This window comes from Bactrocera neohumeralis, chromosome 5 (assembly GCF_024586455.1).
Source record: "Bactrocera neohumeralis isolate Rockhampton chromosome 5, APGP_CSIRO_Bneo_wtdbg2-racon-allhic-juicebox.fasta_v2, whole genome shotgun sequence".
NCBI lineage: Eukaryota > Metazoa > Arthropoda > Insecta > Diptera > Tephritidae > Bactrocera > Bactrocera neohumeralis.
Window position 1 is genome coordinate 36,437,269 of NC_065922.1, and position 12,045 is coordinate 36,449,313.

The 12,045-nt window shown below is 32.1% G+C and overlaps 1 protein-coding gene across 2 annotated transcripts in view; it reads left to right on the plus strand.

Annotated features, from left to right (window-relative positions):
- The first annotated feature begins 586 nt into the window (after positions 1-586).
- Positions 587-12,045, plus strand: part of LOC126760330 (glutamine synthetase 2 cytoplasmic) — a 29,110-nt gene continuing 17,651 nt past the window's right edge. Inside the window, exons 1-2 of one of the 2 annotated variants that reach the window (XM_050475895.1) lie at positions 587-885; positions 4,192-4,376. In XM_050475895.1, the coding sequence (XP_050331852.1) occupies positions 884-885; positions 4,192-4,376 (187 nt within the window). In that variant the 5' untranslated portion in view covers positions 587-883. The remainder of the gene's footprint in view (positions 886-4,191; positions 4,377-12,045) is intronic. The other variant, XM_050475896.1, reaches the window with a different exon arrangement.

Consider the following 12,045-nt stretch of genomic DNA (forward strand, 5'->3'; position numbering starts at 1 on the left):
TACAGTGCTGGTCTAATAAAACGAATTGCCGGCTACAAATTTCTACAACGTCACTGGACTCTCAAAACACTCACGAGCGGCTAAATAAAAATTCGCAATTTTCACAACATTCCCCCGCTTTTGTTTGCTGACGCTCTCGATTCTCGTGCTCTATAGTCGAAACACAACCAACAACAACCAAATGCAAAAACAATTATCAAACCGCTTGTTGTTGTAAACGTTTTAGTGCTTAAAAACGAATGTCCATTGTTGTTTTTATTGCCACCACTATTCTAACTACAAACTACCTAATACATGCCTAATCTAAATAGTATACAAATGTTGTTCCTGTTGTTGTTTAGTTTTGAAGTGTGTTTTGATATTGTTTTTTGCATTTGCTCAATTTGCCTTTGCACGTGAATAAAACAAAGTGAAATGTAAAAACAAAACAAAAATCACAAATACATAACAGATCGTGTAGGTGTGTGTGAGTGTGTGTGTGTGTATATACACTCGCAGCTTTTGTGTTGCGCAGCGTCGCCTTGTGTACACATATACTGTTAAATTAATTTAGCTTATTTGTTGTTATTATAAATTGACTTGAAACAGCGTTTTTGTGTTTAGTTGCATTCCAGCAACGTTTGCGCTCATTTCTCGAAACAGAAGAGTTCTGAAACAAAGAACGCAAACGGTTAATTCTCGTGTCCGCCGCCTACATACATATATTTCAAAAGTATCCTACAAGTGTATCCTGCGCCTTTATTTTATCGTCGCTTTCCGGTTATCGTAGCTGATCGTCGTACGCTGATCTCGCGGTTCATTCCAAAAGAAAATATATTTTTTCCGAATTTTTAGACTTGTGAATTTATACAAAAACTCAGCAGGTTGGTGTGTTTGAAAACTGATGTGGATTTTGATTTACAAATGATTGCAGTTTTTTATTATGTGTTAATAAGAATCGAAAGACTAGCTATAGAAATCTTGTTCTGGCATAATTTGTGTTGGAATAGCAACTGAGAAAAATATTGAAGTATTAAAAAATAAAACTTAAAGTTTTTAAATGCACAGCTGTATGAAACTATTATTCCTTGGCAATATACAAAAATGCATCGAGAAAAATTAATTTGTAAATATATTTTTTTAATTCATTAAAGTGAACTAAAAATATAGATTCTTATAATAAAATAGTTCTTTATGATGTAAAAAAAATCGAATCAGATAATTTTGAAATATTTTTGTAATCAATGTTCAGTTCTAATTTCTCTTGTTGTTTCATGTAAAATTATAGTAGTCCAACTCACAAGTGAGCTGTTTTTCCGGTCTGTCTGACAGCTTTATTTACATACGAAATAAAACTTGTAAGATAAAATTAATAAAATTTTGGTAGTCTAAAAAGTCCTTTCGTATTTCTAATCAAATTTTAACTTACTTAAACAAATATGTACCATTTTGGTCGACCACTTTTTACCATTTTTCCGCTAGAGACATTATTCCTTCAGTGTAAATCGAAATTTCCAGAACGGATACGAAAAGTGTTTTTCGGTTGCCTGATATGTGCATATTAAATAATCAAATATGGACCGCATTTACATTCGATATTACTTCTATTTGTCTGGCTCGTGATTTGAGTTCAAATCTAGTCAAAATCTCAAATTACAAGAAAATTTATTTTTTTTTTAATAAATTTTTCCGTTTTCGACATGCTTATCTCATCAATCCTGTGTATATTTCTGATATGAAAATTATTGTTATAAAAACTTTCCTGTCTGTTAGTCTGTTGCGGCTTAAAACTTATAGATAAAGAAATATTTTTGATAAAAAATAATTAGATCAACGAGTTTCGCTGAAATTATTGAAAAACCAAAAATATAACAACAAAATGGGCGGGATATTATTTTATTGCCTGGATTATTGAGTTTTGGTGTGCTTTGGTAGATTAGTGAGTTTCGCTGTTAGGCTATTTAACTCCATATATGTATGCACACTTCAGTTGTTACATAACATTAAAACGCAGAAACGAAGAGAAAGGAAAGAGAAGAAAAAACGTTAAGTTCAGTTGCACCGAAGCTATAATACCATTCACAAATAAAGTCTTTTCTATACAATAATTTCGTTTTGATTGATCAGTTTGTATGGAAGCTAAGTTAATGCTACTGTGGCCTGATCTGAACAAATTTGACATTGCCTCAGACAATAATCCATTAAAAATGTCGTTAAGATATCTTCATAAGTAAAAAGGTTGACCTTGTTTCGGCCAATCAATTTGTATGACAACTATATGCTATAGCGGTTCGATATAGGCGGCTCCGACAAATGAGCAGCCTCTTGGGGCGAAAAAAACGTGTGCAAAATTTCAAATCGATATCTTAAAAACTGTAAACTGAGGGAACTAGTATATACTTAGATACGGACATGGCTAAATCGACTCAGATTAGATTAGATTAGTTAAATAAATGAGGATCTAAGGTCTATTGTGCTCTCTCTCAAGTCACAACGACTCACTTAACCCCAGCATATTGATAAATTCGAAATACTGCTAGATGCTATTGAAGCAATGTGAGTCCTTTTTGTAAACATGGATCCAAAGACGTTTTATCTACGCCTACAGACTACTATAAAGTCAATTAGCAGGTGTTCTGGAGTTTTAGGGTCCATGTCGCAGAACCGGCAATTCGCACAAGAAGCTAGGCCCATGTTATATGTATAAGTGCTACTTGTGCTTACAATGGTCAGTGTAAACGGCGACAAGTAGCCTGAGTTTGTCCCTTGAGAGGAATCAACTTGTCACGCTGATTATTTATATTATATGTACATATGTTAAATATACGCTTTTCAGGATATAATGAGATTTTTCCGACTACTTTTATTGTTGCTTTCATTTAGTCGATGTTCATAAAAATGATTCTAAATTTAATAGATTTAATATTTTAAGGGATTTGAGATTATTATGAAATGAATAAAATCGATATTTCGACAACGATTGTTCGGGGTCAGCCGCTATTTTATAAGCTTTAAGGGGTTAGATGGGTTTCAGAAGTACAATATTAAGGTATTTTTACGATTTTTTTTATGTCAACAATCATATATTTGACCAATATAAATCTCGGTTTTGAACGAAGGAAATAAAAAAAATAAAATTTTAATTTTTTCTCAGACTTTGAACAAAAAATCTAATTTTTTTCCAAAATTTTCGCCATTTATTGGATTAAAAAATACGATGTAATGAAAAAAAATTCGTCGTTCAATAACATGATAATGTTATTTTTAAGATGTGTACACAATTCGAACTAAATCCATAGCGTTTCAAGAAATCGTGTCCACCGACTTCAAAAATGTAGTTTTGAGAAAAACTCATTATACCAGCGGTGCGCTACACCGATGTAGCCTGATGGGCGGAACTTCTGAAGGGTTTATCTCTTAGAATTTTGGAGAATATTTTAAAAATATTGTACTATTTAATAAGACAAAAAAATAAAAATTGTTATTTTTGAAAATTTCAAACCCACCTCACCCATTAAAACAACAACGTCTTAGAGAAGTTATTTTATATGATGAGCCGCAAAAAAATACTGCTAATCAAGACATTTCACTATTGGGTATAAATATCGCGAACGGTGCGTAATATGTGTTCTCGAAACGTCACCACAATAACAAGAAATCAGCAAGAACAACCCACAAACATGAGATGATTGACGAAAGCTATCTAGAAGCTGCAAACTTCTGTGTTTCTTTAGAATGATTTAATTACTTCGGTTCTTATTTATATAGTACTGAGATCTCTTAAGCTTGTGGCGATACCAAGAAACCCTGTTTCTTTATTTAACTTTTTGTGAATTTGACATAAATGAACCGAGCAGTAGGAAACTTCCTAAAGACTTGCCGGAGAGAGCTTTGTATAGTGAATTTATTCATTGAGTTGGGGTCTCTATCTCTCACTAAAGTATTAAATATGGAAGAGTGCTCATTTCCACCTGATATTTTAGCAATCCATTATTATTAATTCGAAGCGGTTTTTATATTAGTTTAACAAATCTGAGATATATTATTGAATACTTAAGTTTCAGTGTATTGCTAGGATATTGTTAGAAGAGTAAAATTTTTGTGTAGAAACTTTTAGTTTGTTTTTGCTCCATTATTTCAACTTCAATACCTATATTATGTAATTATATTAATATTTATTTATATATATGTATATCTTTTCTTCAATTACAGGATGTCGTCTCGCGTTTTAGAAGATTCACCAAATGCTCAACTCGATAAGACAATTTTGGAGCGTTATCGCAACCTACCATTGAAGGAGAATATTGTGCAAGCCACCTACGTCTGGATCGATGGTACCGGTCAAGATTTGCGTTGCAAGGATCGTACACTAGATTTTATACCCAAAGATCCCAAAGGTAAGTCAATAAAGCAATTTTTCTATCGTTAACACAAAAAAAAATAATAAAAGTGTTATTTTATACAAAAAGCCCGCCTAAATGTGGCTTGGGTGTGTGGAAAAATACAGCAAAGTGAAGTTCTAATGCGAAAATACCAAATAGTGAATAGTGTTATTATTAGTATGGACAGACAGAAGTGTAACAAAAGTGCTTTAAAGATTAACGCTAAAAGTCTGGTTGATTTCATTATATATTTTTTGAACTGTGAACAAAACTTCAGTGACTCAATTTGATTTGAATATTTGTGCCTTCAGTGCCTCGATTTGATTTTGCTGAATAATCCAATAGCAGATAAAAGTCCTTAAAAAGTCAAAAGCGCTTACGTTCCATTAGTTTTTGTATGAAGTATCTCAAATTGAATGGTTCTTGAAAATAAGCATCCGTTAGCCACACAAGTAGAAGTTCGTTCAGGCAGGTTGTGTGTTTCCTTTATGAACTCGTCTTTTCCTCTTACAATCCATAATTAAGCTTTTCTAGTCCAGCGTCACTTCAGATGGCTTATTCAATTCACCTACTGGGTCAGTTGATTGGGTAATCGAATAGCAATCTATTAAATTTTTTCAGTTCTTGACTTTCTTAAACGAGTTTTTTCTTAAAATAAAGCAGTACGAAACTTTCTAATGTAGTAGAACCACTTCGAAACAGGTTCATAATAATTATTTTTGTTATATAATTGTCTGTGGCTATAAATTATCAGTAATTTTTCTCAATCGACAGTTTTTTTTATTAAAAATCTATGCGAACGTGGTTTGATTACTTAGCATTTTTTGTTGTTACTCAACATTGGAAGAAAATAATTACATTGCACCGTGCAATTATATTAGGTACACACATCCTACAACCATGCACGAGGCGAAAATCCCCCAAGTATTTGCGGTTGAATTGTATAAATACAAAGTGCTTATGCGAGCTTTCCTCAGTGCTTTTGTTTTATTTTATTTTATTTTTTTTATAGATTGATAGGAATATAATTGATTAGTCTAGTGAAAACGATATCAGCGACTTCAATAGTTATTTCTAGTAGTAATTATATATATACATATTGTATGTGTTTCAGTGCATGTACATAGTTCTATATATATACAAAATATTTACTCCTATAGCTGTCTTACATTTTAATAGCATTTTAATCGTGTAAGAAATATATGGCGTAACACCACTGTATTCGATCAGATCACTATCTTTAACATAAGTGCATGCTAAGTAGACTGTAGATAGAAAAATATAATGATTTCTTGACGCAGAATTTTTGTTATTATTTACTTTACGTAATGTTTCCAACAAAAGTTTATTAACTGAATTTTTCTTACTTTGTATGTTGTTATCTACACAGGCTGTCTTACGAATTGTTTAGAAGCAAAGGTTAGCTTTTAGAAAAAGTTTTTTTTTAGAAATGTGATTATATATTCATATGTAAGCCTGAATCTCTGTTTCCAGACTTAAAAGAAAAAGAAAAAAGTTCTTAAACTTCTTATGAATGTGCTGAAAATCTGATTGGATATTTATGTCCGCAAAGAATTTTGAAACTGTTTACCAATATAACTTTATATAATCAATCATATTCGTTTTTTGATGCTTAGCTTAGTGTCTTCTAAGTAAGAAAAACCTAAAAATTATAGCATTATAAAAAAAGAAAAAAAAAGCTGAAAGATGATCGTCATTTAAAAAAAACACTAGATATAGTTTCAGATTCCTCAGATTAGATTTGAAGCCACTATCTAACTACTGATAGTTTGACATCCATATAAGTTAGACTTATCTTTCGCCTTATCTGACTAAAATAAATAGTTTGCCTGAAAAAAAAGATAACCATAGAAAAAAAAATACCAGCAGTTTTCAGAGATTCTTTACAGAATCCTTGCATTTCTGGTAATTTTTCTTGCCTTCAGTTTATAAGTTCGGTAGCCGTCATTTAATATCCTCAATTCGATTTACTTTGTGGTACTAACCATTTGTTTAGTGATACCATTTCGATTATATAGAGTTTTAGGAAAGACTAACGGAAACACTAAAGCATTCTGTAATTTTAAAAGCTGAGCTCTTATCGCCGTATGCTCTAAAAATTGTTTATTAGCTGCATTCATTAATTTGTTTCGAAAAAGCGTTGGAGAGGTAGGGAAAACGATAATATGTAATACTCGTATAGTATGTTCAATAGACTCTTATCTGTGATGTTTCAGAAGCGAGTTCAAAGGCAAGACATTGAACGATTCATTTTACATATCGCGTGATTATTTTATTTATTACAATTTTTAGCATGTTACGTTTCAAACGATATGCTTAATAACTCACTGAAAAGGGATTTGAAATTATTTGTAGCGTAGAGAGTGTTCTACTCAAATGAAGGGGAGAACTTCGGCTTGCAAGTTCAACGCTCGCTTAATATGCTTCAGTGAGAAATTTCAAATATTCCACATAAAGCACGTAGCGTATTTGTTAGTAATCATTAAAGTCAACTTATCGTTTATATTTGCCCATAAATGTTTATATTTGATTTGTCAGCAGTGAAAATAAGAATAAATTTCGAAGTAAGTTACTTACTCCAAGAGCATTTATTCGAACATTCAAGTTGCTGAAAATTCTCGAAATATTGTAATAATAGGATGCTTCAGTGGCAGCACTAGTTTACAGCCATTTTGCGTCTGTAATTTTGGGGGCTGTTTCTTTGTAGCTTTGGGTTGCTAAAACCGAAAATGATAGTAAAAATTTCCAAACACGTAGGTTTTTTTATGTTGTAGTCAAGGAGGGTAAGGGTCAAATCGCCACCATTTACAAAAATTACAAAAATAACTATGTGATGGGAATTTGTTTTACTCAAATTCATGATCAAGACACCTCAAATACAACATAGGCATCTCAACACATCAGTCGCAAAATTTTACTTCAGCTTTGTTGAGTAGTGTATGTGAATTATATCAAATTATCTTATAATCGATTTGAAATTTGGCACACGCCTTTTTTACTCCAAGAAACCAAGGACAGTATGGAAAAATTTTACAATTTGTCTGCATATAGGGTAGTCAATCATTTTGTGTCATTTAACCAAAAAAAATTTAATTCGGCGAAGTTGAAAAAAAGTTGTTCAAAAATGAGTGAAAATAATGAAGAAATTCGCTATATTTTGAAATTTTTGTAGTATTTTGAAAAATGCCAGGCAAGCCACCAATGAAATTTGTGAAGTTTACGGAGACGGATGCTGTTTCGGTTCGTGTACCACAACAATGGTTCGCTCGCTTCCGTTTTGGTAATCTCGAAATTTCGATTTACACTGTTGTAATAATGTCTCTAGCGGAAAAATGGCAAAAAGTGGTCGACCAAAATGGTACATATTTGTTTATTTATTTATTAATATGTATACAAAAAATTAGATGAAGTTTGATTAGAAATGCGCAAAGACTTTTTCGACTACCAATATTTATATACTATATACACTCGTGGCCACGCAAACCTTTTTCTTACATGTTTTTTTTTGGACTTTTTCGTTCGTTCGGGGTTTTCTTCAATTTTGTTTTTTTTTTATGTTTTTAGTAATCATAAGTAAACTAAATTATATTATCTAATTATAATTATAGTTTTTAATTTATTACGTTTAATTAGTAAAACACAAATTAGTTTTTCTGTTCTTATACAAAAGTGGCCGATTTTATTATTTTTAAAGTGATGCACCTACTAAACTTCGTGTTTCAATAAAAAATAAAATAAAAATTAATTTCAAATAAAGTGTAAATGAAATTAAATTAAAAAAATAAAAAATATCATTTTTTCATCGCATGCCAGTCTCTTACAATTCAAGCTCATTTTGTAAAGTTCACTATCTTTCAATTGATTTATCTATAGCTGAATGTGTTTTGTTTTTAATTTATAATATTTTTGATTAATAACATGCCATTAACTTATTTCTAAATAAAAAAATTCTATACCACAAAAAGTACAGCTATAAAATGTAGTCAAATATTCACAATACTTGAAAATTTTGAGTGGTAAGGTTTGCGTGGCCACGAGTGTAAATTCTCGAAATTTGAAATGAATCATTGCACAAGGCAACATTACAATCTTCGAACAAATTGGGGGCTATATGGCATATTTTGTATTTGTGAAAGGTATTTAACCGTTTTTTTTTCTTTTTTTATTTATCGAATGAAAAAAAGCTTTTGTTTTATCCAGCTTGCTCTGCCTTATTATTGACAATTTTTCTGCATATTATCTACTCATTCCTTTACTATTCGTATTCTTGCTTCAGCCTATAAAGACGCCTAACGGTTTTTTTAACTATTTATTTTTTTTTTTGTATTATTTCATATGATTATTCGGATATGTTTATAATATAATTTACACATTTTTATGATGCCTGCAACTTGCGGTTACCGATAAAGCCCCCTTAAAGTACTTTTGCTTTGCATTAACTTGCGTCGCACTATCTTTAGATAAATATCAGATGTATATTATGTTAAGTGTATATAAATATAAATATATTTATGCGAACATATGTAGACACTTAGCGGAAGACAGAAATCTTGAGCACGCTTCGCCAAGTGTCCGCTTAACTGTGAAAAAAAACGTTATCAGCTTCATACTAATTAACAAATTAAACTAAAACTCGTTCACGTCAGCTTTTATGGCCGTAATTCCTAGTCAAGTTAAATGTAGTAGATATTTTAGCGCCTTTACACAGTTCAGTTTTAATTCAGTAACCGCTCAGATTAGCTACGTACAATGTTCAATATTTGCTTTCATGTGTGAACGCGGTTTATTTGTGTTACTTATTAAAGAATTTAACACGTCTAGCGATGAAGTTTTAATTAGTTTTGTATGCACAGAGCATGCGCGTTTATAAAAAATTCACATGTCTGACCAAAAGCAGCAGAGTTCCTTTGCTTTACTTTGCTATGCTACAATTCGTTTGGGGGGAAGTGATATTATTAAATTCAAATTGTATTTGTTTTCAAGGTTAATCAGGCACTTAAATACATATGATCGCTTAAAATGCAAAACAGCGTATCATCAAACAATACGAAATTGTGTTGTTCATTGATTACAATACACTAGAGCATATTCTATACACGCACAAAATTTTCAGTTATAACCAAGTTAGCGCCAAAATTCACATTTGGCTTGAATATGAGCAGTATCTGTTTTAGTTCGTTTTTTGCTTCAACTGTACACTTATGCAAAGTGATGTTATGCTATTTTGCATTTTAAGCGACGACATAAGTTCATTGGAATGCGACTGGTTTATCACTACCAGTTTTACGTAGTTTAAAACGAACTCAAGCATTTAGGAAAACTGATACTCTATTCCGTATTAAAAACTACCTTAAAATGTAAATTTTAGATCGCAACTGTCACTAATACTAGTATTTCCACTCAGTTTACGGTAAACATCAATGAAAAAGTTGCTTTAGCAGTCGTTTCTTCGCAGGCAATAGCGCACATACACTGTGCGTATTTCTCACACTTTCTTGCTCTGTAAAACCTGACCTTTCTCTCAAAACACTTCAACCGTTTAGAGTTCACTTAAAATTGTAGGATACTTCAGCTATCGGAAAACATCTGCTAGAGTACTTCAAAAAGTGTGGTTGGCACAGCCAAGCATACAAAAAAATCACATTTTTTTATTTTTTGTCATTTGTGTGTTAATTATTCAGTCACATCGCTTTTGTGACGTCAAAACGTGAAATATTTTACTAAATCCAAATCGCATTTTCACAACTAGTTTCCATTGTATTCTTTGTTATTATTTTATTTGCTTTATTTTCGACCTCATTAAACACTAAACGGGGTATATTGAGTTTGCCTCGAAGTTTTTAACACCTAGAAAGCAACGTCCGGTATATCCAGAGCAAGTTATTGTGTGAGAAGCTTTTTTATTTTACAAGATATCTTCACGAAATGTGGCATAGAGTATTTTCCAAGGCAACGCTACAATCTCGAAACACATTGTTCAAATCGGATCACTATAGCATATAGCTGCTGTACAAACTGACCGATCAAAATCAAGTCCTTGAACAGAAAACTTTTTTATTTTACAAGATATCTTCGTGAAATTTAGCATAGTGTATTGTCTGAGGCAAGGCTACAATCTCGGAATCTAGTGTTCCGATCGGACCACTATAGCATATAGCTGGCATACAAACTGACCAATCAAAATTAACTCTTTGTATAAAAAACTTTTTAATTTGCCAAGATATCTTCACGAAATTTAGCATAGAATATTGTCTAAAGCAAGGCTACAGTCACGGAAAATATTGTTCAGATCGGGCCACTATAGCATATAGCTGCCATACAAACTGACTGATCATAATAAAGCCTTTGTAGGCATAATTTTTTTATATGACAACTTAGCTTCACAATATTTAGCATAGATTAATGCCCAATTCACGGTTACAATCTAAGAAAATATTGTTCAGATCGGAAAGAAGAAGAATTTTTTTAATGTCATTCACCATCATTTTTTAATCTTATCGATTCTACTCTTCTCGCCTGTTGAAAGCGAAATTCCAAAAGTGCATGCTGGTAGCTGGTCTCTTTCGTAGTTACAGTTACTATTTATTGCCTCTATTGCTGCTTAGCTAGCTACTGTTGTTCACTGCTGTTGCTGTCAATTAAATTTGCTTCACCTTGTTTTGAAAAAATGCTGTCCACTTGATAGTCCTTTGGTCGATAAAAATCGGGGTCTGTTACGGTTACGTCGACCTGACTCGAGTCAATGACAATTAGAGTTTTCGAAATTGCCGGTGAAAAATAATAAATAATCCATTAAAAAATATTAAATTATTAATTTAATTAAATATTTTTCACTTTGTAATTTTGAAAATCTCAATTAAAAATAATTTTCAAATTTCTAAACACAAAAACCGGTTTGAAAAATAAACGGCACGGCGTTATAGCTATCCACTGCGTGTATATGAACAACGAGTCTCAAGCATTTTGATCAGATTCGCTTCTAACTAGTTTAAATTTCACCGCTAGCTTCTTGGTTAACAGTACCTTTGCTATAGTACACCCTACTGTATTTTTCTTGTGGGTCACCTGTCTACCTTAATAATCCGCTTGCTCCCACTTTATTATAAAAATTAGTTGCAAAAACATTCTTTTAATATTCCACGTAACAAAAAGTCACCCCTCTGCCAATTTTACAGCGAGTGCCTATAATCATTAGCAGAGACTTTGCTGAGCATATCACCCTAAGCTTAGCGCAAATATTTATGTCTGTGTATGCGCTATATAAGCGCTTGCATTTATCGCTTATAGCAATTTTTTGCACATTTCAAGAGTGCATACAATATTTAGTCACACAATTATGGCAGCAGATGTGATGCGTTAGACAAAAGTCAAACAAGCGCTGCGCCTTTGAATGCACTGCAAATCAGCGTGTTTGTAAAAATTTCTAAGTGCCCTGCCGTATGATTGTCCATGAAAACCGTTATGTGCTAATATGCCAAATCATCTCCATAAATATGCATACAAATGAGTGGGAATGCGCTGGCATGTGTATATGAGTATGTTTATGTGTGTGCATGACAGAACATTCGTCAATGCGCACGCTTTCAATGCGCGCAGCTTATGCACCCGTTATATCATTCACAATGTAACCACAAACTAGCAAAACAGCTAATTTTAATTTTGT